Here is a 26882-nt window from a genome sequence, read left to right as displayed (position 1 = left end):
ACCCGTACCCAGGGGGTTTCCTAGTTATGGTTCTGATAACTGCCATGTGTATGTAGTATGCTCCGTCACTATCAAGGTTATTAAACCAAGTTCCAAGATAAACATGACTCGTTTATGAGAACATCAAACAATGTCCAAGGACGTTTGGATTATTTTGATATGTGTTATCAAAGAAATCTGCTGGATTCTCCTCGTCAGCTGTTTAACGTGTATATAAAGACGGGAACAGAGCGAGACGTGTCACACTTCTCTGTCTGAACAGCGATATTTCAGAATGAGGAAAGCTGCAGTTTTGCTGCTCTGTCTGCTCTGGACGGGGGCTCAGGGTGAGGATGGAGCTCAGAGAGAGAATGCAGGTAAGCTATCTGATTTGAACTCTTTAGTGTGGTAGAAAACAGGTGTCAAACTTTCTAATATGTGATGACGGAAACTGAAATAAACTGAGGATAAAAACTATATTTTACTATAAAGATTTTAAACTTGTTCAGCTCTAGAGAACAGGATGAGCTCCAGTGAAAAGCAGGTGGTGGAGCTCCAGACACAGAACTCAGGTAAGAAACAGAAACTATTATGAAGAGTCAAAGTATTGTATAAGAATAGAACTGGTATACTGATATACCAGCAAATATCAAACTCTGCTGCATCCTCCTCTTTCTCACAGCCGGTCCTCAGGTGGCGTTCTCAGTCGGTCTCAGTGATGCAGGAGTAGTCGGACCCTTCGGCACTAACAGTATACTGAAGTACAGTAAAGTCTTCACCAATATCGGCCTGGCCTACAGCGCAACTACAGGTACTGAGCACACACACACACACACACACACACACACACACACACACACACACACACACACACACACACACACACACACACACACACACCACACACCCACACACACACATTCATTTACAGTAGATGTGTGACTGTAAGCTTTCTTAAGACTTTTCTTAATGAAACCATTAAAACATCTCTTAGTTTTCCTACAGTTGATCTTGGTAGAAAAGAACAAAGTCAAGAGCTCCTACATGCTCCTTATTTTAAACACATCCTTAAGTCCTGCTGAAGCAGCAGAAACAATCTCCCCTCACTGATCTTCTCCTCTGATGCAGGTATCTTCACAGCTCCCGTCAAAGGAGTCTACTACTTCAGATTCAACATGTGGGGAAGCCGCTTTGTATCAGACACCGCTCTTGAATTCGCTCTCAACAACGTGATGAAGATGAGGCTTCAAGATTACAATGATGCCTATGGCTATGTCTCTGCGTCTAACTCAATTGTTCTTCAGCTGGAGAAGGGAGATGTTGTCAACATCGTTCTGCCCTCCAGCTACACCGGTTTATGATGATTTGTTTAATCGCATGATTTTCAGTGGATTTCTACTCTTTCCTGTGTGAAGCCCACTGTAAAACACCCACTGCATTAAGTTTCAACATTACATATTAATAAATAAGTGTGTTGACTCAACTTATATAATTGTTTGTATTTATTTTTGATTGGTTACATGAACAAGAGGCATTCATTACCATAACAACGTTTTCTACGGACAATATAAGACAAACACTTTAGCAGTACTGTTGTTGTCCAAACCCCCTAAACCGAGACCAAGTCAAGACCAAAGAGCCCTCTACAGTCTGTGCCCTGACTACAGAAGTGAGAGACTCACACTGCATGACACAGATATGAAAAATATAACATTAAAAACAGAGACACTCCTCAAAATGATCTGTCATATCCACAATCCCAGAAAAACTCAAATGTCTTTTATGGCCTCTTTGTCAGAGACAGAAACTCATTAAAATGAGGTTGATTCTGAGACCAGGGTTGCGGTCGAACAGTCCATTTAGCTTAGGAACCTTCCTAACGGAGTGAAATGACCCGGAAGTCCCTCAGTGGCAGCCATGATAAGTGCCGTTCGAATTCTCTAAATTAAAAGGAAAGGAGGTTTCAAACTTCCTTTATAACCTCCTTTAGCTTAGGAACCACTGGACCTCCCTAACCGAAAGGAGAGGAGAAAATGCTGCCCCACAATGCCTTGCGGCCGCGGCATTTGCCATCACACAACAGTCGGCCGTTCACGGAAACAATCGATTATGAACGAGAAATGATATCATGAAAGTTGCGGTTCAAAACGTATGTGGTAAGTTGCCAAAGTGCTTTGTTTTGAACGTTCATCAGTATTATAATCAAAAAGAGAAATATGAACGTTAGTTTTTACTGAAATGAAATCAAATAAAGTCAACATTTCACAGTCTTTACTAAGCTGTGTGGGGTTTGTTCAACTTTTAAAAAGATGTTTGAATGGTGATATACACAGTGATAGATGTTAAGGACTAACGTTTATAATAAATACATTTGTATTGCTTTTAATATCTTTTCATAGTTACAATACAATCATACGTATTGGGATCATTTGTATTAATGTGGACAGGAGGGAGAGGGTGACGAGCATAAGTTTCACTTTCCTTTTTTATTTCAATTCCAACTTTGGTCATGAAGAATATGTTTCTCTGTTGTCCCCGTTCATAAAGCATAAAACAACAGCATCAGAGCACGGTGCAGAGTTTACAGTAGTCCCTCGTTCTTATTAAACATCCCTGTTGTAGTCCGCTGTATATAAAACTGTAGTTTCCATAGTTTCCCCACCGCAGCAGGCGCACATTTATGACCTCCGCTGGCGCATCATAAACACGTCGGATAGTGAAAGTGCAGTCGGATTCTCTAAAGTACCGCAGTCTCTTCTCCTAAATCCTTTTGAATTCTCCTATCCACTATCCCTTAACCCCATGACGTTTCACTCCGAGGTCAAGGAATAGACGATAGGGTTAGAACTTAGGAGCTGTTTTTTTGGAGTATTCGACCGCAACCCGGGGCTGCAGTCGAATTGTCAGTTTCTCTTAGGAACCTTCCTAACGGATTGAAATGACCCGGAAGTACTTCAGTGGCAGCCATGATAAGAGCTGTTCAAATTCTCTAGATGAAAGGAAAGGAGGTTTCAAACTTCCTTTATAACCTCCTTTAGGAAACACTGGATCTTCCTTTGCGAAAGAAAATGAGAAAATGCTGCCCCACAATGCCTTGCAGCCGCAGCATTTAACATGAGGGGATATTCGGCCGTTCACGGAAACAACCGATTATGACCGAGAAATGATATCATGAAAGTTACGGTGCTTATTAAGCATTTTAAAAGTGGTAAGTTGCCAAAGTGCTTTGTTTTGAACGTTCATCAGTATTATAATCAAAAAGAGAAATATAAACGTTAGTTTTTACTGAAATGATCAAATAAAGTCAACATTTCACAGTGTTTACTGAGCTGTGTGGGGTTTGTTCAACTTTTAAAACATGTTTAATGGTGATATACACAGTGATAGATGTTAAGGACCAACGTTTATAATAAATACATTTGTAATTATTTTAAGATCTTTTCATACAATCATACGTATTGGGATCATTTGTATTAATGTGGACCGGAGGGAAGGGTGACGAGCTGTAGTTTCCCTACAGCAGACGCATATTTGTGACGTCCGCTGGCGCATCATAAATACGTCGATAGTGAAAGTGCAGTCGGATTCTCAAAGCACCGCAGTCTCTTCTCCTAAGTCCTTTTGAAGTCTCCTATCCACTATCCCTTAACCCTGTGACGTTTCACACAGAGGTTAAGGAATAGACGATAGGAGCTGATTTTTGGACTATTCGACTTCAGCCATGGTCTTCAGGACTTTTTAATAAACTTTAAACTAATTTTATTTTTGGGAAAATGTCACATTCACAAGAAGAACTGGACTGAGTTTTAATGCATTACTATTACATATACAAAATAAAAAGGCAATACAAACCAAGTGTGTATTTGATAAATATTTTACTTGAAATGTAACCTGTTTTATTTCTTTACTTTATTATATTTGTTTAACTCTGTATATGTACCCCTGATGTCAATATGTTGTGTTTATATAATGTTAGATAACTAGCATTTGGAAACTAACATCCATATTCCCTTAAACTTATATACTCTCAAATTAAGCACATTTTTGCAAATAAAGCCCCCAACTATTTTCACATGCTACTTCCATAAAAACTCCACTTAATGTTCCTGAAATTAATGAGATGTGCCAAATATCTCTATACCAGTGGCGAGCCGTCAGGGCCCTCTAGGCCCTCTGTGAGGGCCTAAGATATTCCAAAAAATATATTTAAAAACATTAAAAAAAGATTTTTTAAATATATATTTTTTTTAATATTATTTTTGTTATATTTTTCATTAGTTTTTTACCGAAAAAAAAACTTGATTTAATAAATAAACATTTCCAATAAATAAATCCTTCGAATCTGCCTGTTCAGTCTCTGTTTGAATGGTGGTTACATGAAAGAAGCTCATCTGCGCTCTCTGCGATTCACAGAGGGCCCGCTATAGTAACTGAACGAGAGAGTAATGTCAGATGACAGTTCAATTGACCAATCATATCTTCCCTCTAAATGGGGTGGGTTTTATTATCGCGGACTAGATGACAAGTTCCGCCCGCTGTGAAACTTTCTTGTTTCCACAGCAATAACAACTTCCTGTCAACAGCGTGAACTCGCCTTCAAAATAAAAGCATGCCAAATTACACTTAGACATACAACTGCCACGAAAGTAACAAACACAATGGCAATATCATTTTCAATGTCAAAGAACACAAATTGGGTTCATAGGTGTTGTTTTGTATGGTAGAGGGTCGCTGTCATTGATGCGTTTTGCCACCCTGGGCCGTTGTTTTGATATTCCGCCTGAAGTATACGCGGTGACGTAATAACTATTTTTTTTTCTTTTTTTTTCGAGGGAAGGGGTGGGGGTCCGAGGGCCTAGGTATAAAGCTCACGGCTCGCCACTGCTCTATACTGTATATAACTAGAACTGATTTGACAAATTGAATGTATTTTTCTTAAGCAACCTGTTTTATTTATATATTTATGTCTGTTATTGGTTTATTATTTTGATATTTGAATAAAACAAGTATAAAAATAGGTCTTAAGTTCATATATATAGTAAGACACCAATGACTAATGAAAACAGATATAGGCAAATGTGATGCTAAAATACATGCATGCATTGACAGGTTGCACGGAAATTAAGGTGAATGATCTCTTTGTTTAAACTAGTGACCCAGGTAACAGTATTTGCAGTAAACATGCTGGTCACATACAGTTGTTAATCTTAACAGAACAGAAAATACAGACCTTGTAGATCTTGTTGTCTTGTAATACGTGCAGATTTTCAGCCACATCTCCATCACTTATTGATCTGGCTCTACCCTGCCAGGCTCCTCGTGGACCAGCACCTCAACCACCATCTCAGTCCTGTGGGGCCTGAGTTTTTATTCATTGATTTCTGTCCATGGCTCACTTTGCTTCTCCAGAACATCTTCTGTCCAAACCCTGATGAGCGTCTCTGGGCGGGACGTGTAGTTCTGTGTCTTTAAATAAGTCTGGAGCTCTTGGTCTTTTGGGTTTTTCTCCGGCTCTTGTTCCTGGTTGTTGTGAATTATCCAATCCCACAACAACGTCAGAGAAGGGACAGCCTCCCCTTTGGTTTCTCTGCTGCAGAAACTGCATGTCCTCTAGTTGATACGGAGCCCCCAGGGGACATGGAGAAGAAAAAGAAATTATTTGAAAAATAAAAAGGTTTTGCAAGATCTCGCAATACTTTTCATTTAGCTCAATGTACTTCCTGGGGCCTCATTTATAATTGCGTAGGATTCACGTGGGAAGGTTGCTTACGTAGGACAAAGCAAATAAATACGCACAGACATTTTCTGATTCATAAAACACTGCGTACCGGCGTAGGACTTGTGTACGGCACATCCTACGCCGGTTTCCCTTATAAATCACAATCAACTCGAAATGAGGCACAGCTTTTGCGGGCTTCCCATCACACCCATATTGCCTATAATTAGTCAAAGAAACGCCCATTCATTCATTCATCTTGACTGACTGCACGAAGAAGATCGCAGGAAATGACGACAGAACAGCTAAAAAGACATCTCACACCGTGTCAGATTTGGGTTATTTTGGGAAGGTCGAGATAAATCATATTGTTTGGTGGATGCAGTTTGAACCAGAGTAGCAGCATGGAGGTCGGATCGTCACCAAAATAAATAAATAAGTGGTCCGAAAAAGGTTAATGACAAAAGAAATACACATAACCTTCCTCAGGCAGTGGTGTTTGTACCGGGGACAGGAGACACCCCCTTGATGAGAAACTGTAAGAAATGATCGGGGGATCCCTCCGGAGTGGAGTCATGACGACTGGATCTGAATTATATTTTTGTATTTGGTGTGGTTTGTGTTCCAGCTTTCGATCAGCAAACTATATATCCATAATCCACCAGTTAAAGGAAATACAACTAATGTATTGTGTTATATTAGCTGTACAATTTACCACATATGGTGTTCTTAGTTTCCATACCTCCTGTGTTTTACGAGCGACTTACCGCATCATTATGAGAATACATTTCTTAACAAGAGAACATGATCGAGGGGTGATCAATAAAATTTCCGTATTTATTTATTTCTCCAAGTTATGTTTTTGTGTGCACTGAGGAGTCTCAAACAGGCGTTTGTTAAATTCATTTTAAGATTGGCTTTAATCAATGTTTGAAAATTAATTCTTCATATTTGATAAATGAGAGGTAACATTTTTATTTATGGTATTATTTTCCACATATTTCTCTCCATTCTTCCTTCTGCCAACGGTGTCGCAGTTTCTCGTCTCTCCCGTTTTTGTGCTTAGTGCGTACGCATGGGTCAGAGTTTGCGTGGAGGACCGCACATTTTCCCGTCAAGTTTATTTTTTATAAATCGCAAACATTGCGTAGAAACTGGCGTACGCCATATTTTGAGCGTACGCACCGTTTATAACAATGGAGCGGTTCATCGATTATACTTTGAGCTTGGCCTTAAATATAAAGATATAACATCAGTGCTTGGCAATAGGCACGGGTTTCACATAAGTGAAAGACACCTCAAGAGAACACTCAGAGCGAGGGATGAAAGGAATGACACAGAGGAATGAAAATCCTGCGATTATACAAATCACCATAAACGCTGTAGCTGGAGGGCAGAAAGATGTTGACAACATCTCCCTTCTCCAGCTGAAGAACAATTTGAGTTAGACGCAGAGACATAGCCATAGGCATCATTGTAATCCTCAAGCCTCATCTTCATCTGGTTGTTGTGATAGAATTCAACAGAGGTATAAGTTACAAAGCGGCTTCCCCACATTGTTGAATCTGAAGTAGTAGACTCCTTTGACGGGGGCTGTGAAGATACCTGCATCAGAGGAGAAGGTCAGTGAGGGGAGATTGTTTTCTGATGCTTGAGCAGGACCTTAAGGATGTTTTTTTTTTAAATAAGGAGCATGTAGGAGCTCTTGACTTTGTTCTATTTTCTACCATGATGAACTGTAGGAAAACTAAGAGATGTTTTAATGGTTCATTAAGAAAACTCTTAAGAAAGCTTACAGTCACACATCTACTGTAAATGAATGTGTGTGTGTGTGTGTGTGTGTGTGTGTGTGTGTGTGTGTGTGTGTGTGTGTGTGTGTGTGTGTGTGTGTGTGTGTGTGTGTGTGTGTGTGTGTGTGTGTGTAACATGTATTTTATGTGTAACTTTTTTCAAGGGAAGCTCCTTTTTTCCGTCTCTCACTTGTTCCCATGTTGCCAGGAGGCTGACATCCACATGCCCTCTGTAGCTGTGTTTGTGCAGCAGCTCCACAACCTCCAGGACGATAACGGAGCGATAGATGTAATAAATATAGTACACTAAAGACACAGTCAGCAAACTGACCTGCAAACAGAGAGAGAGAGAGTTATATTTATACAGCCGTCAACGCATAAACAGGTAGATTATTTTAAAGGTTAAAACCATGCTGTGACCCTTCCACAGGTATGTTGGTTTAAGAGCTGCAGGTTACTTTACCCTGTCGGATAGGTCATTGTGATCTTGTGTGCATTGGTGTGTGGCCAAGTGTGTGTGTGCATGTTTCTGTGTGCTTACTGTATCTTAAAGTTGTGTGCACGCCAAAAAGAAATCATATTATGTTGATAGTTATATTTTTGCCTGTGTGAGTAGTTATAAGACTCCCGCTTGTGTCCGAATTAGATTAAGTACCTGATAAGAGAGTGATTTATGACCCCCATAAACCTTAGTCCCGCCTCCAAATCCCTTTGAAGTGGCACCTGTCACTCTGACATCTGACCTTTGACATCTGACCTTTGACCCTCTTATCTTTTACGACTTGTTTGTTTATAACCCTGATAAGGATATTGCACAATAGGGAGGGTGATAAGACTTTATCACCCTTTGATGTTAACCCTGTTAGGTATCTTAGTAGGTCATTATTTGTTAATGATAAACCAAGATAGTATGATAGTATGACTTGTTTTGGTCACCTGTGGTGGTTGTATGGCCTTCTATAAGATAGTGTTCTTTAATAGGGGTAAATATTACTTAGTGACTCTTTTATGGTAATATAAGGTTATATGACATTTTATTGTTTTAATTACTCTTATTAACTATAAGGAAGCCCCTTTGAAAGTTGTGTTTCCCTGGATGATGTAAATAGTCTAAGTGCCATGTTAGGGGGACATTACGGAGCTCAGGAGTCCGCCCTTTGAGGCTCTTGGAGCGGGGAAAGAGAGGTGTATTTACAGGTGTTGATCCCTGGATGATGAAAAATAGTCTAAGTGCCATGTTAGGGGGACATTACGGAGCACAGGAGTCCGCCCTTTGAGGCTCTTGGAGCGGGAAGGAAAGAGAGGTGTATTTACAGGTTGTTGATCCCTGGATGATGAAAATAGTCTAAGTGCCATGTTAGGGGGACATTATGGAGCACAGGAGTCCGCCCTTTGAGGCTCTTGGAGCGGGGAAAGAGAGGTGTATTTACAGGTGTTGATCCCTGGATGATGAAAATAGTCTAAGTGCCATGTTAGGGGGACATTACGGAGCTCAGGAGTCGCCCTTTGAGGTTTGAAGATCGGACAAAGCGAGCTGTATTTACTGTTGTGTTTCCTTGGATGATGTACATCAGGGGTATTCAACTAAAATTCAACGAGGTCCAGTTAGAGAAAATCCCCCCATGCAAAGGTCCGGAACATCAAAATGTCTAAGTTGCTTTATGAATTAGTGTGATATATCGTCACACTAATGTCTGCATGTAATCAACAACTGACTGCCAATCAAATAAAGAAAGTACAATTCATAAACAACAACATTTATTGTCAATTAACATTGAACTATACAGATATACAGTAAATACTGTGGATATGTGTAATGTTCCTCTCTGGCTGCATTTAAAAATAAAATAGGAGAAAATAAATAAAATAGCTTTTGAGAATGTGTGCATCTTAAAAGTGCTTAATTTTAGATATATAAAATAAAGTGTAGCAGCAGCTTGAGTTTCCCTTTTTCTTTGTTAACCGTTTCACATCATGACTTAACAGTTTCAGCCGATTATAGAACAATATCAGTCTTTACACATCATAACAATTGAACAGTTTTAAAGTTTCTCTTTCTTTTCCTCTTATATTGCAGTCCATCATGTTAGGGCTGGGTCAAAAGTTCAGGACCTACAATGGCAGAGACCAGATGGATGCAGTCTTTTAACAAAGTTTAATAAAGGAAAAAAAGGAGCAACTAAAAAACAATCCACAAAATGAAGGAGGATCTAGTTCACGCTGGTGGCGGCGGCAGGACTCAGGCTGGCTCGAGCAGACACTGGGAAAAAACAAGGTTACTCTTCAACAAAAACAGCAAGAGAAAATCACACTAAGTTAGGATACTACAACGTTCAGCTCTACCGAGTGAGACGGAATTATCTGGCACTGGAGTGTGAACATGACCAGGAGGGTGTGGTCCAGGATAAGGGCCTTCGAGATCCAGGACCGTTCTTCAGGACCATATCCCTCTCAGTCCACAAGGTATTGGAAAAATGCCGGCGAATGTCCAGCAGCCGGTGTACTGTAAATGCAGGGTGATCATCAATGATCCGGGGAGGTGGGGGGGGGGTCAGCCGGAGGAGAGAGTGGAATAGAGAAAAAAGGGCTTGAGCAGAGACACGTGGAATGAGGGATGTACCTTGAGAGCAGGAGGAAGGCTAAGGCGGATGACACTGGGATTTATGACACGTTCGATTGTATATGGACCAATATACCTTGGGGCCAACTTGCGCTCAGTCTGGAGCGGCAGGTCGCGAGCAGATAACCAAACCCTTTGGCCGACCTGGTAGTCTGGAGCGTGGGTTCGGTGGCGATTTTGCCAGCCTCTGGTTACGGGCAGCAGTCCGGGTGAGGGTCTGCTCGGCTTCCCGCCAGACTCGGCGGGCACGACGGAGATGGGCCTGGACTGAGGGAACGGTCACTTCGTCTCCTGGCTGGGGAACAATGGGGGCTGGAAGCCATTAGAGACCATAAAAGGGGACATACCTGTGGCGGAACTGACCAGGGAGTTATGGGCGTATTCCACCCATGCCAAGTGCGAAGACCAGGAGGCGGGGAGACGGGCAGCGACACAACGTAGGGCTGCCTGCAGGTTCTGGTTGGCCCGCTCTGCCTGGCCGTTAGTCTGTGGATGGTAACCAGAGGAAGAGACTTGCCGTGGCCCCCAGTGCCTGACAGAATGCCTTCCAAACCTGGGAAGCAAACGGGGACCCCCGGTCTGAGACAATGTCCTGGGGAATGCCGTGAAGCCTAAAAACATGGGACACTAGGAGGTCTGCCGTCTCCAGAGCAGAGGGCAGCTTGGGCAGGGGGACATAATGGACAGACTTAGAGAAACGATCAACAATGGTGAGGATGGTGTATTACCTTCTGACGGAGGAAGTCCTGTAACGAAATCCACAGCAATGTGCGACCAAGGGCGGTTAGGTATGGGTAAAGGGCGTAGGAGGCCAGCTGGAGCACGGTGAGAGGATTTACTGCGGGCACAGACAAAGATAAAAGGCCTGGTGTCAGCAGACATGGTCGGCCACCAAAACTTCTGCTGGATTAGGGTCAAAGTTCTGTGAAAACCTGAGTGACAGGCAACTTTAGAAGAGTGCCCCCACTGGGGCACTGGAGATCTCACGGAGGAAGATATGAACAGCCGATCGGGAGGACAGGCCGCTGGGGCAGGATGTTCCTGGAGGGCCCTCCTGAACGCCCTGCTCGATCTCCCACCTGGCCGCTCCAACCACACAGGAGGTAGGGATGATGGTCTCAACGGAGCTCTCTTCAACAGGGGGTGAAAACTGGCGGGAGAGCCCGTACCCAGGGGGTTTCCTAGTTATGGTTCTGATAACTGCCATGTGTATGTAGTATGCTCCGTCACTATCAAGGTTATTAAACCAAGTTCCAAGATAAACATGACTCGTTTATGAGAACATCAAACAATGTCCAAGGACGTTTGGATTATTTTGATATGTGTTATCAAAGAAATCTGCTGGATTCTCCTCGTCAGCTGTTTAACGTGTATATAAAGACGGGAACAGAGCGAGACGTGTCACACTTCTCTGTCTGAACAGCGATATTTCAGAATGAGGAAAGCTGCAGTTTTGCTGCTCTGTCTGCTCTGGACGGGGGGCTCAGGGTGAGGATGGAGCTCAGAGACAGAATGCAGGTAAGCTATCTGATTTGAACTCTTTAGTGTGGTAGAAAACAGGTGTCAAACTTTCTAATATGTGATGACGGAAACTGAAATAAACTGAGGATAAAAACTATATTTTACTATAAAGATTTTAAACTTGTTCAGCTCTAGAGAACAGGATGAGCTCCAGTGAAAAGCAGGTGGTGGAGCTCCATACAGGGAACTCAGGTAAGAAACAGAAACTATTATGAAGAGTCAAAGTATTGTATAAGAATAGAACTGGTATACTGATATACCAGCAAATATCAAACTCTGCTGCATCCTCCTCTTTCTCACAGCCGGTCCTCAGGTGGCGTTCTCAGCCGGTCTCAGTGATGCAGGAGTAGTCGGACCCTTCGGCACTAACAGTATACTGAAGTACACTAAAGTCTTCACCAATATCGGCCAGGCCTACAGCGCAACTACAGGTACTGAGCACACACACACACACACACACACACACACACACACACACACACACACACACACACACACACACACACACACACACACACACACACACACACACACACACACACACACACACACACACACACACACCACACACACATTCATTTACAGTAGATGTGTGACTGTAAGCTTTCTTAAGAGTTTTCTTAATGAAACCATTAAAACATCTCTTAGTTTTCCTACAGTTGATCATGGTAGAAAATAGAACACAGTCAAGAGCTCCTTATTTAAAAAACACATCCTTAAGTCCTGCTGAAGCACCAGAAACAATCTCCCCTCACTGATCTTCTCCTCTGATGCAGGTATCTTCAAAGCCCCTGTCAAAGGAGTCTACTACTTCAGCTTCAACATGTGGGGAAGCCGCTTTGTATCAGATACCGCTCTTGAATTCGCTCTCAACAACGTGATGAAGATGAGGCTTCAAGATTACAATGATGCCTATGGCTTTGTCTCTGCGTCTAACTCAATTGTTCTTCAGCTGGAGAAGGGAGATGTTGCCAACATCGTTCTGCCCTCCAGCTACAACGTTTATGATGAGTTGTTTAATCGCATGATTTTCAGTGGATTTCTACTCTTTCCTCTGTGAAGCCCACTGTAAAACACCCACTGCATTAAGTTTCAACATTACATATTAATAAATAAGTGTGTTGACTAAATGTATATAATTGTTTGTGTTTATTTTTGATTGGTTACATGAACAAGAGGCATTCATTACCATAACAACGTTTTCTACGGACAATATAAGACAAACACTTTAGCAGTACTGTTGTTGTCCAAACCCCCTAAACCGAGACCAAGTCAAGACCAAAGAGCCCTCTACAGTCTGTGCCCTGACTACAGAAGTGAGAGACCCACACTGCATGACACAGATATGAAAAATATATAACGTAAAAATCAGAGACACTCCTCAAAATGATCTGTCATATCCACAATCCCAGAAAAACTCAAATGTCTTCATTCACCTGGTTGCTTGCCTTATATACTTACAGTATATGTGGTAACACTTTATATTAAGGTACACAAATTAACCATCAACTAGTTGTTAATTAACATGCATATTAGCAGTAGATTGGCTCTTTATTAGTCATTATAAAACACTTATTAATGCCTTATTCTACATGACCATATTCTACAAGTAATAAGCCATTAGTTGAGAGTTTTTCCTCACTAACCCTCTAATCAGTGCTTATTTGTTGCAAGTAAGGAAGTTGTTGTACATGAGTTTTTGGTCTTAATATGCTCTGCTCAATATGGGCCTAATAAGGCAGTAGTACCACAAGAATAGTAATTCTCCCATAATAACACTTAACAAATATGATCTATTCTTATGTAACAAGACTTGAAACTATAAGTGTTAATTGTGTTTTGACACAATTAACAACCCTAGGGTTGTGTTTAACCCTAACACAAGTGTTTTCTAACAACATATAACATTGGGGTCTGATAATTACGTTAGCTCTGACCTAGCTTTTATTTCTGGGGTGTTTTTTATATTCACACCTTACCTTTCAGTATTTAGCCAACGTTGCATAGCTAAAAACTGGATCAATACCAACCATCCGGGACCAGGACACATCCAATTTGGAAGCTGTACGTTTTTCCATGTTAATATTTGCATTCCTTTTTATTTAGCGGTGTTTTTCCTGATAAAGTTATCTCTACTACGTAGCTTGTAGCATGTAGCTTGTCAGGGTTGCCAACTCTCACGCATCTGGCGTGTGACACACGCTTTCACTCTCAATTTCACGCTCTCATGCTGCCCAAACTATTCTCATGCCAAAAACAAGAATACCGAAGACTAGAAACGGTTTTGAAAACTTTTGTCACGTAGTGATTGTCTTCTCAATAGAACATCTTTGATAATGTCTTCTGGCCAATCAGAATCACGATAACGGCGTGGTGTTGTTTCAGGAAGTCCCGACGGAGAATACTTTTGCGGTAGTACATCTCTATACATCGATACAACATTACGTGTTGATAGAAATCAACACGTAATGAAATAAGACCCCACGGTTTGATGATTGATAGGTGTGTGGGCTGTCTTTCATTTTGACACACAGAACAATGGGGGCTATCCACCCTTATCCACAATGTAAAGTAATTCACACAGCCTCTTCCCTCTTCTCTCTGTGAGGAGCAGCAGGTTCAGCTTTCAGAACAAAGTCACAAAAAACAAAAATGGCATTAATTTTTTTAAATATGTCGTGTAGTAATAGATTTATTTATTTTTCTTCTCAAGAGAGTACCAGAATGTGTATTTTATGTTAGTATTTTAAAAAATCTCCTCGGGGAGAATCCCCCCAGACAGGGGTTGGGTTTTCAGCATGTCAACTCTTTCACCTGTAGGGAAATTGTAGGATTGGCTCCAGGTCGCCCTTTTTATTTACTACAAGACAAATGTGCCTTTTTATTTCATGCAGTTCAATTTGGATTGAGACAGGGAAATAATCTAAACCTCACGTGTGGCGTTTCACTGTCGGGGGGAGCGTGTATGTAATTACATTGCAAATACTGACTTGAGCCTCACCACTGTATGGGTTAGCCCTACCATAGATTACCCAACAAAAATACTCTGGAGCCGCAACTGCCGACCCGTATTGCGCATGCGCAGATCTAAAATCCAGTTGAAATGATAAAAAAGTAAAAGTCTGCTGCTTATTGTTCTACTAGGCCAAAATAGAGTCAAAGAGTATATGAGAGTGAGAGTGTGTTAATTAATATATTTGGCAGTTTGGAGTAAGTCTGTGGATTTGTTTGTGTGTGTGTGTTTCATGTATAGGCCTCTCACGATAATTAATTTTGTTGGATACATTTTCCCGGAAATTATTGCGATAAACGATAATATTGTCGGCACCGTTGTATGACCATTTTAGACCACTGACATAATGATAATAATAATAATTCTTAAGTACATTCTTTCAAACTGCTAGTCACATCCTCATGTAAATGGCAATTTATCGAGGTCAGAAAAGTTATCGAGTTCATTTTTATTTATCGTACGATAAGTCAATTAATTGCTTATCGCGACAGGCACACAATAAAACAGTGGAAACAAACATGTTTGACTTTCATTAGTGAATGAAACTGTGTGCCCTTTATAGTCTGTGTCCATTATTGTGTATTTGTATATATTGTATATATATCCTATATGCTAAGGTCCCGCTGCTGACACGATAGCAGTCATTTCGTGCGCATATGTGTAATTAAACCGAATTAAACCCATGATATCAAAATCTCACTCCAGCCAGGTACCCAAAGTTGGCAACCCTGAGCTTGTAGCATGTAGCTTCGCCGTATCAATGTCGCCTCAAACCCAAACAGTAATCGGTTGGGTGTTTATATGTTTTTGTAACATTTTATTTCATTTTGTAAGCTCCGCAGTCTTTTCTATTTAAACTATCAGGCATTTGCTAACCTGTTCAGACATACTGCTGTAATGGCGATCTGTGTGAAGGCTGTAAAGCTACGCCCTAGCCGATAACACAAGTATTTATTCTCCTATTTATAAAGTATTTTTGATCCTCTAAAATCATATTGAGTAAGTTATAATAACAAACGTGATCTTCTGTAGGTAAGTGCCGTTTTTTCCAGTGTTTTATGTAAAAGCTTTTGTGATTGTAGTCTATAAGAATTATCAAATATCACCGATCTGTAAGCTAAGCTAAGCTACGCTACGCGAATGAGACGTGTTGTGATTCAGCAGTCTTTATTTTCATCTGAAATCATATTGAGTAAGACAACAACACACGTAATCTTCTGTAGCTAAGTGCCGTTTTTTGCAGCATTATATGTAAAAGCTTTTGTGATTGTAGTCTGTAAGAATTAATAAATATCACCGATCAATCAGATCGATTGAGCTAAACTACGCTACGCTATTGGGACGTGATTTGATTCAGCAGTATTTATTACTTGTTTGCGCACATGAATATACATATGTGTGTGTGTGCACGACTGTTAGGATACAACAGTGTGTGTATGTGTGCGCAATTGTTGCAAGGAGGGGGGAAAAACACAACGCTGCACAGCTCGAATCTTGAAGCCTCATCTTCATCACGTTGTTAAGAGCGAATTCAAGAGCGGTATCTGATACAAAGCGGCTTCCCCACATGTTGAAGCTGAAGTAGTAGACTCCTTTGACGGGGGCTGTGAAGATACCTGCATTCGTCTTTTGTTTTCTTTATGTTCTCTGTATTTTATATGTTTGTGTTATGTGTTATGTGTAACGTTGCTGCCTTCTTGGCCAGGTCAGCATTGAAAATGAGATTTTATCTCAATGTTTTTTATCTGGTTAAATAAAGGTTAAATAAAAAAATAAAAAATCAGAGGAGAAGATCAGTGAGGGGAGATTGTTTCTGGTGCTTCAGCAGGACTTAAGGATGTGTTTTTTAAATAAGGAGCATGTAGGAGCTCTTGACTTTGTTCTATTTTCTACCATAATCAACTGTAGGAAAACTAAGAGATGTTTTAATGGTTTCATTAAGAAAACTCTTAAGAAAGCTTACAGTCACACATCTACTGTAAATGAATGTGTGTGTGTGTGTGTGTGTGTGTGTGTGTGTGTGTGTGTGTGTGTGTGTGTGTGTGTGTGTGTGTGTGTGTGTGTGTGTGTGTGTGTGTGTGTGTGTGTGTGTGTGTGTGTGTGTGTGTGTGTTGTGTGTGGGAGACAATGGGAGATACTGTTATCTCAAAAACATTGTGAGTAAAGAAACTGTGACATGCAAAGAAAGGATTTTCACTAAAACTGATGTTACATCCCTCAGAGATGTCTATTCTTCTTCTTTTTTAAAACCCATACTGTGAGAAAGGAACTAGATTATCTGAAAGATTACTTATTTTTGTTTAAACCAACAGTGTGGGGACACCTGCCTGATACAGAGTCACAGGGACTGACCATAAAAACAGGAAAGGGAGATAAAAGAAGGGGGGAGGGTCTGGAGGGGGAGGTGTTTTGACTCTGGACCCTAGGGTGGGGGAAAGGAAGAGGTAGATGATTAATTTGATAGATCTGACTTGTTTTGGTTGAAGGAAGAGACACGGGCGAGGAAGAAGCAGAAAAATAACTTGTTTGTATAAAGGACAGCACATATTTTTTCTCAAATGTATGTCAATTTCAAGAAAGATGAGAGGTTTTATGCATGATGTGCAAAATATCCTGGAACCCTTCAAAAAAGAAAAGCAGGTACAGGTAAAGTATGTTGAAATATTTCACAAAAAGTGAGTTGTATGTTGTAATAGTTGATAAAAAATCTCTGTGTAGTTTTTCAAAATATAATGAACGAAGTCATGGAGGTAAAAAAAATAGCACAGTATGGGGAAAATATGAAAACAGCACGTTGAAAAAAGTAATGTTATGCTAGAATAACATGAAATAATTCACAGTAAAGCATCTAAAAAAAAAACATTTAAAAAAAGTCAGGTTATTAAAGTTATTAAAACTGTATTGTTTCACCGAAACAGTGTTAAAATCACAAACTTTCCATTTAGAGTTTGATTCTTTAAGAAACTCAATTCATTACAAATTAATTCATATTTTACCAAGTTGTAAAGTTTTGCATCCATTAAAGTGTAACTATAAGTATCTTTGTAGGAGAAAAAAAGCATAAATCTGTTCATAGTCTTAGTATAGTATTTCATATATATATAATTTAAAAAGAGTCACAGTGTAGAATGTCCGTACATTTCTTTTTAAAAGTACTAGTATAGTATGTCAAAAGTATCTTGAAAAAAAAAGTCCAAGTATAGTATGTAGTTAAGAATTATATTATGTAGTTTGTCTGCAATGTCAGTATAGGATTTCAAAATATATCAAAGAAAATCATAGTATAGTTTGTCTAAAAGATCTTGAAAAAAGTCATGACATTGTGTTTTGAAATGGTTTTGAATAAACACATCACGTCAAATTGTATCAAGTGCATCAGACAACTCCAATTACTCCATTTGAACCATATTATAAATAAGAAAAGAATGGTCATAGTATATAGCAGGGCTATTTAATAGTGCAGTTAGAAATCATAAACTTGCCTTTTAGAGTCACAGTCTTTAAGAAAATACATTTGTTACAAAGTAATTGACAATCTACCAGTTGTAAAATGTTCCTACATAAAAGTGTATCAAAAACAATATCTTGGTAGCTGAAAAAATAACTAAAATATGTAAGGTTATCAGAAAAAAAACCTACATTGTTTAACTGAACAAGTGTTAAAATAAAAAACAGCCATTAAAAGAAAACCAATTCCTTACAAAGTACTTCATATTCTACCAGTTGTGAAGTGTTGCATACATCAAAGTGTATCTAAAAGTATCTTAGTAACACAAGAAAAGAGAAAAAAAGCATTGATGTTAACACTGGATTGTTCCACTGAAATAGCTTTAAAATCAAAGTGCCTTTAAAGAAAATCTATTCAGACAAAGTATTTTATTTTCTAGTTTTTAAGGTTTTGCATACATAAGTGTATCTTACAGTTCCTCTGTGAGAGAATTACACACAAATCTGCCGAGTGTCAGTAAAAAAGTGTTAAAAATCACAAACTTGCCTTTTAGAGAAACAGTCTTTAAGAAAATCTATTCAGACAATGGACTTCATTTTCTAGTTTTTGCATACATAAAAGTGTGTCTAAAAGTATCTTGGCGAGAGAAAAAAGCCAAAATCTGCCTAGTGTCAGTAAATAAGTGTTAAAATCACAAACTTGCCTTGTACAGTCACAGTCTTTAAGAAAATAAATGTGTTACAAAGTGATTGACATTCTACCAGTTGTAAAGTTTTACAAACTGTATCTAAAAGTATCTCGGTAGCAGAAAAAGCAGTAAAGTCATCAAATGCTACATTGTTTAACTGGATTGTCTTAAATCAAAAACTGCCAATAAGAGTCACATTCTTAAATAACATCTATTTAGACAAAGTATTTCATTTTTTCCTTTGTGAGAGAACTACGCACACATCTGTCATCTCAAAACATTATATTGGAGCCTGTGACCTACGTTTTTCATTGACATATCTACACTGTAGCTAATGGGCAGATTACAATAAAGCCTTGAAACTTGAAACTTGAAATTATCAAAACTGCATTGTCTCACTGAAACAGCCCTACAAATCACAAACTGCCTTTAAAGAAACCCAATTCCTTACAAAGTACTTCATATTCTACCAAGAAACCGAATTACCAGTTGTAAAGTGTTGCACACTTCAAAGTGTATCTAAAAGTATCTTAGTAACACAATCAAAAGCAAAAAAAGCATTAATGTTAACAAAGCCTCAAATGGCTGACTCCTGAACTCCTTAATGTCCCCCTAACATGACACTTAGACTATTTTCATCATCCAAGGAAACACACCAGTAAATACATCTCTCTTTGTCCGATCTTCAATCCTCAAAGGGCGGACTCATGAGCTCCGTAATGTCCCCCTAACATGGTACTTAGACTATTTTCATCCTCCAGGGATCAACACCTGTAAATACACAACACAGTCTCACGGCATTTCGTGTTATAGTCACGAAATTAATCTATTGATTCGTGTTCACCAACACGATTTCGCCATTTTTTTCGTGTCACACAGAACGATTTTAAAAGCAATGTAATAATAACAATAATAACAAATTAGAAGGAAAAAGACATTTAAAAAAATACAGATTTAAGTATTCTGACACAGAACGATTTTAGAAGCAATGTATTTATATTGGTAGTATGTTTCGTGCCTGCACCAAATAATAACAAATTAGAAGGAAAAAAAGATGACATAAAATACAGATTTCAGTATTCTGAGGCTCTGAGCCATTTCTTTTCCTCACTGACGGCAAAAAAACTCAGACATTATACAATTTAACATAAAAGGGATAGGGTTAGGCTTAGGGTAAGATATTGAGTAAGAACATGTTTTTATGAACCACACAGCTTCTGGTCTTCCAAGACGCGACCGGACAAAAAGACGTGTTGCAGGCACGAAACATACTACCAATAGAAATACATTGCATTTAAAATCGTTCTGTGTGACACGAAAAAAAGGTGAAAATCGTGTTGGTGAACACGAATCAATAGATTAAATTAATTTCGTGACTAATAACACGAAATGCCGTGAGACTGGGTTGAAATACACCTCTCTTTCCCCGTTCCAAGAGCCTCAAAGGGCGGACTCCTGAGCTCCGTAATGTCCCCCTAACATGGCACTTAGACTATTTACATCATCCAGGGAAACACACCAGTAAATACACCTCTCTTTATCCGCTCCAAGAGCCTTAAAGGGCGGCCTCATGAGCTCCGTAATGTCCCCCTAACATGGCACTTATGGCGCGTTTCCACTACAGCGCGGAGCACGGTTTAAGAGGGCTGTGACGTCAGCGGCCCGTTTTTGGTTGCGTTTCCACTTGGCCTAGTACCGGCCGGCGGGTCCTAATTCACAGTTTTTCTGGCCTCATAAAATCGTGGGTCTAGGGCCAGAGACAACCGGGCTGAGTGTGTGACGTCAACACTCTCGGCTGCTGATTGGTCGGAGAGAATCGTCACAATCGGCGCGTGAGATAATCCATTTTTACAAACAGCATTTTTGTTAACAGAGGAGCAACAACAATGGCAAAGAAAAGCACACCATGGTCGGTCGAGGAAGTGACGACGTTCCTCCATTATATTGCAGATGATAAGGTCCAGCGGGTGCTCGACGGGACAACTCGCAATATCAAAGTCTTTCAGGAGGTCTCTACACAGACACTGGACTCTACAACGGCGTTACTGGAGTCTGCATGGTAAGTTTTTGCTAACGCTCTGTTATTTGCTTGAAAGCTTTGTGTCCCTATCTGTTCTAAAGCTCACTTCTAACAAATAAGTCTATTTTATCCTTACATTTATGTTCGACAACCCATGCTTTTATGGAGCCCCGAAGGCTAGCTAGCTAGCTAAGGCAGATAGCATTAGCTAGAGCTATTGTTTGCTAACACCATATGTGCCATTGTTTACGTTCAGTTTGTCTTTTCTATAGTTGTTGTTGCTATTTATAGTATTGTGCTGCAGTAGTTTGTGGAATTTACAAGTCATGTTTCTGTTCTAGATGATTACATTGGGACTAGCGAGGAGGAACAGTTCCCAACAACGTCCTCTGCATCGACATCCTCCACATCAACAGCACAAACTGGTGCAATGACATGCCTTTTTTATGCTGCTGCAAGAAAACACTTCCCAAATTGTGTTAAATAAAGTACTTCTTTGACTTATCTTATTGCTTGTTGATAAATAATTGCACCCAACAGCGATCACACAGAAGATAGCATCATCTAGGCGTCCCTCTGCAGTCAGAAATATCATAAACACCATCATCGTCCACAAAGCACTGTACAGGGGTTTATGGATTTAAGAGAATACTTATCACAGTGAAACCTTTATCATCTGTTGCAATTAAAGCAAATAAGAGAATAAATACTTGGTTAAATAATACATTTTAACTCTTTAGCAGGACAACTCTGCACACTGTTTGAAATTGAGTTTGCTAGCTTGAGGTCCTCTAAAACATAACATTACATATTTTGTAATGGTATTAAGAATACATGATAAATACATACATGTAGTACAAATTACTCAATTGTAATACCCTCGTTGTGCTAGACTCAAACACATTGCTTATATATTTCAAAGAGAAGAGAACAAAAGAAAACACCTGTACAAAGAGAGCGGTGCACAGTGCTTAATATTTACTTGCACTATATTTCTGTTTATCTGGGTTATTGTGTTGCACTGTTGGAGGAGCCTGTGACCTAAGATTTTCATTGTCATAACTACACTGTAGCTATGTTCGTATGACAAAATAAAAAACCTTGAGGCTGTGTCTTTCAGACAAACCATCATAATCATATTATTTTATGCTGTGGATACTTTAGCCTCCATCCATGTTAACAATTTTTTACACTTGCATTTATGAATATAGTTCTGCTGTGTTTTACACTTTTGTATTTATGTTTATAGTTTGCTTTTATATTTGCTTAATTTATTAGATTATTATTATTATGGGGCAGTAAGTACTGGTGCTTGAAATTCAAATATTTACTAAATAGTCAATTCTGATAACATTTTTTTGGTTTAAATAATTTGACAAACACATGTATGTGAAAAAAAAAAGATTTATTTATGTTCAATACAATACAATGAATATTTAGGTATTACATTATACATTCTAGGTATTCAGGTAGCGCATCAGACCCTCTCGTATGTCCCTGCCCTCCTCTGCACCTTGTGCCACTGCTACCCCTGGTAGACGTAGGTTTCCTCAGACATCCTGAAGTTCTCCACCCACTGAGTGTGTGTGAAAGATGGAACAATCACATTCCACCACTCGGTAGCTCGGTCGAGCATCCAAACACATGGTCTAAGGCGGCGACGTAACTTCTGAAATACACGCAACTTCTGAAATACACAAACAAAAGCATACATATTTTAATACGTAAAAGTGGTAGCTACAATTAATTAAATACTTGAAATACTTTGGTCGTATAGGGAGCGTGAGCCTAAACACATTGCTAGTTAGCGAACGTTAGCTTACCAAGTAGCATTGTAGTTAGTAGTAGTGATTCGAGTCGTCCTGTAGTCTCTGCGGCTTAGGACTGCCCGAACTCTCGCGTCAGCTTCTTCTATACCTCGTCTTGCTATAAGTCGCCTCTTTCGAAACAACTCTTGCCTATTTCTTGTGATAATAAACCACACAGCAAGAAACAAGCAAACGATCGCTTCCACATCTCCACATCCTCCATTGTTGTGTGTTGTGTCGCATTGAAGATGACGTCACGGCAGTTTTAAGCAGCGTCGCTCCGCCTACACTGCGTTACTATAGATACTACCCCAGTTCCTAAACTGTAATGGAAACGCGCCATAAAGTGAGCTGGTCCTAACGAGGCCAATTGCGGCGAAGCGAGGCCGAGCGAGGCCGAGCGAGGCCGTGTAGTGGAAACGCGCCATTAGACTATTTCCATTATCCAGGGAAACACAACTTCAAAGGGGCCTCCTTATAGTTAATAAAGTAATTAAACAATAAAATGTCATATGATCTGATATTACCATAAAAGAGTCGCTATGTCATATTTACCCCTATTAAAGAACACTATCTTATAGAAGGCTATACAACCACCACAGTTGACCAAAACAAGTCATACTATCATACTATCTGGTTTATCATTGACCAATAATGACCTAGTAAGATACTAACAGGTTTCACATCAAAGGGGTGATAAAGTCTTATCAACCCCCTATTGTGCAATATCCTTATCAGGGCTATATCTGGTTTATCATTGACCAGTAATGACCTACTAAGATACTAACAGGGTTAACATCAAAGGGGCTATCAACTCTTATCAGCCACTATTGGGCAACATCCGCACAAACAAGTCATAAGAGATAAGGGGTTCAAAGGTCAGAAAAGATAAGAGGGTCAAAGGTCAGATTTCAGAGTGACAGGTGCCACTTCAAAGGGATTTTGGAGGTGGGACTTCCGATTTTTGGAGGCGGGACTTCTGGTTTGGGAGGCGGGACTTCCGGTTTTAGGGTCATAAATCATTCCTTATCAGGTACTTAATCTAAATCGGACAGAAAGTGGGTTCTTAATACTACTGGTGGGGGCTGGTGAACGGTATGGTCAATCTTTGTAAACACTGTGAAATGTTGACTTTATTTTATCATTTCAGTAAAAACTAATGTTCATATTTCAGAGTGGAAGAGACACTGCATAAATATGCAAACCTACAGTTAACTTTACTGCTGGAGAAGAGAGATCAGGGGGGGAGAGCTGTTGCTGATGGGCCATTAGGTGTGTAAACACACAGCTGATCACCTGAGAGCTGACGTTTCATTCAGACTATTTAAAAAAAGAAAAACGGTCTGATTTTAACATTGCACAAAAATGAACTCAATGTGTGATTGTTATAGCAGTAATATTAAACACTAATAATACAGTAAACTATTAACAATAGTATAATATTATAGCCCGTTTGCCCATGGTGAGATGACGAGGCTTCTTTAAAAATAAACCTATTTTTAGTGAATTACTGAGTTTGGGCAAGTTAATAACGTTTTAATGAAGGTGACTACAGTATATTCATATTTGTCAGTGCTTTCATGTCAATTCGGCGAACATAAACATAAATGATTGTGAAGATGATGATTAAATTAGGATTAAAAATCGGTAGTGAGAGCCGTGCTGCATTTCCTCCCGTCGGATGTGATATAAAAACGAACCGATTATTTTTGTAGTTGTAAACTCACGTGGATTAAACCACATTTATTAGTGCTTTCATGTCAATTCGGCGAACATATGATACATTAAATGATCGTGAGGATGATGATTAAAAATCGTTTGTTTGAGCCGGTCTGCATTTCCTGATGAAAAAACAAACCGATGGTTTTGTACCTACGCTAACGTGGATTAAACAACATTATTTTGTTAAATAAAAACATGGTGATGTTTTGTCAATTATTACATGTCTCTTATATAGCACAGAATATGATCCTATCCTGTAGATCTATCAGCTGTTTATTTCACATGAGTTCCAGTGTGGCAGCTTTTTATTCACTGCTCCCCCTGGTGGATCCATGATCCATTGCAGCTGGTTTCATTATAATTTAATTTATTTATCAAGGGGGCGTGCGGGGGGTTTTCCTTTAACATTTTTTCAAGGGAAGCTCCTTTCTTCTAACAAAAGCAGGAGGAGCAGTGAGCTGTTTTCTCAACATTAAATATTGTTTTTTCCGTCTCACTTGTTCCCATGTTGCCAGGAGGCTGACATCCACATGCCCTCTGTAGCTGTGTTTGTGCAGCAGCTCCTCAACCTCCAGGACGATAACGGAGCGATAGATGTAATACATATAGTACACTAAATACACAGTCAACAAACTGACCTGCAAACAGAAAGAGAGAGAGAGTTATATTTATACAGCAGTCAAAGCATAAACAGGTAGATTATTTTAAAGTTAAAACCATGCTGTGACCTTCCACAGGTATGTTGGTTTAAGAGCTGCAGGTTACTTTGTGTATTACTTTGAGTATTTAGAATACTCTAGAATCGGATGCATAGGATGGTGTGGTCTTTTCAAAGCAGTGTTCAAGTCTCTTGGATTAATGCATATCCTGATTTCTTGTTTGTCCTTTTTGTTAGTGGCTACCATAGAGGACACCCAATCAGTGGGCTCTGAGACAGGAGTGATGACTCCCAATTCCTGCACTCGACCATAAGTCTTCCATGTTAACCACTTTCAGCTCCCCTTTTGGTCGTTACAGATTTCTAAGAATGCCATTTGGAATCAATTCTGCCAGCGAGGTGTTCCAGCGCTCCATGGAACAGATCTTCGCTGGATATCCCTGTGAAATCATCGTTGATTATATCATTATTGCAGGTAAAGATGTTGCAGTGCACGACGCCAACCTGAGAAAAGTGCTGAACAGGGTCAGGGAGGTTCATTTAAGGCTTAACCCCCTCAAGTGCAAGTTCAGGCTAAGCCAAGTTGGCTATGTTGGCCATGTTTTCACCAGTGAAGGACTCAAAGCAGATCCTTCCAAAACAAGTGCTATTAGTGAGATGCCAGTGCCAGCAGACGTCCCAGCCTTACAAAGATTTCTGGGGATGGTCAACTACCTTGGAAAGTTCATACCAAACTTCAGCCAGCTGTCAGCTCCACTACGGCAGCTCACACACAAAGACACAGAATGGACATGGCATGAACAGCAGCAGAAAGCTTTTGAAGACTTAAAGAAACGCATGTCTTGCCCACCGGTGTTGTTATACTATGATGTTGACAAGCCAGTGACACTTACCTGTGACGCTTCACAGCACGGACTCGGTGCAGCATGTTTGCAGGAAGGAAAACCTGTAGCGTATGCTTCACGTACGCTAACTGAAACAGGAACCAGATATGTTCAAATCGAAAAAGAGTTGTTGGCAGTGGTCTTTGCATGTTCAAATTTCAATGACAATATCTATGGTAAACCAGTCACCATTGAAACAGACCACCAGCCCGTCGTTACCATACTAAAAAAGCCCATACACACAGCACCTGCAAGACTACAAAGAATGATGCTACGACTACAAAAGTACGACATCACTCTTGTGTACAAATGCGGAAAGCAAATGTTCCTGGCTGACACTTTGTCGCGAGCTCCCCGCAGCTCCACAGTTCAGAAAACTGAAGAAGAGGACAACTTGGACGTAATGACTGTTAACTACATATCTTCTTCTCGCTTAGAACAGTTAGAGAGGCACACCGCTGAAGACATGACTCTCCAAACACTCAGCACCACTATCAGACACGGGTGACCCGCTAAACAGCATAATCTTCCACATGCCATTAGACTGTATTTTCCTTTCAGAGACGAACTGATTGTTGCAAATGGAGTCATAATGAATGGTCACAAAGCAGTTATTCCTCTGTCACTACAGAAAGAATACATCAGCATCATGCACAGAGGACATCCTGGTGAAGAAGCTACAAAGCGGAGAGCAAGTGGCATAGTTTTCTGGCCAACTATGACAGACAACATTCACACAGAAATACAGTCATGCTCTGTGTGTAACAGCACAAAATCACACCAGCAGAAAGAACCACTCCATCTGCATCCAGTTCCAGACTTGCCGTGTCAACTGTAGCAACTGACATCTTTGAGTGGCGCAATCAGCAATACTTTCTGCTAGTGGACTCATATTCAGGCTGGTATGAGATAGACATGCTTCGTGATATCACTGCAGCAACAGTCATTGCAAAGCTAAAAAGACACTTCTCAGTTCATGGAGCACCTCACACCCTCATGTCGGACAATGGGAGGC

The 26882-nt window shown here is 40.0% G+C and overlaps 1 protein-coding gene and 1 long non-coding RNA gene across 2 annotated transcripts; both read left to right on the top strand.

The window, feature by feature from the left end:
- The first annotated feature begins 315 nt into the window (after positions 1-315).
- Positions 316-787, top strand: LOC117484090. Its single transcript, XR_004556076.1, has 3 exons — positions 316-356; positions 489-551; positions 662-787. It is a non-coding gene; the product is annotated as an uncharacterized LOC117484090 (long non-coding RNA).
- A 10523-nt stretch (positions 788-11310) lies between these two features.
- Positions 11311-12686, top strand: LOC117483933 (complement C1q-like protein 4). Its single transcript, XM_034132275.1, has 4 exons — positions 11311-11314; positions 11756-11818; positions 11929-12057; positions 12403-12686. The coding sequence occupies exons 1-4, from the start codon at positions 11311-11313 to the stop codon at positions 12684-12686; spliced, it is 480 nt and encodes a 159-aa protein (XP_033988166.1).
- Positions 12687-26882: the final 14196 nt, after the last annotated feature.

The sequence above is a fragment of the Trematomus bernacchii genome, unplaced genomic scaffold (genome assembly GCF_902827165.1).
Source record: "Trematomus bernacchii unplaced genomic scaffold, fTreBer1.1, whole genome shotgun sequence".
In the NCBI taxonomy this organism is placed as follows: Eukaryota; Metazoa; Chordata; class Actinopteri; order Perciformes; family Nototheniidae; genus Trematomus; species Trematomus bernacchii.
This window is presented reverse-complemented; position numbering and strand designations above follow the sequence as displayed.

Excerpts from the sequence above, each read along its gene's own strand:
- LOC117483933 (XM_034132275.1), top strand. Across the intron at positions 11,819-11,928 it reads GCTCCATACAGGGAACTCAG|CCGGTCCTCAGGTGGCGTTC; the intron begins GTAAGAAACAGA and ends TCTTTCTCACAG. Across the intron at positions 12,058-12,402 it reads GGCCTACAGCGCAACTACAG|GTATCTTCAAAGCCCCTGTC; the intron begins GTACTGAGCACA and ends CCTCTGATGCAG.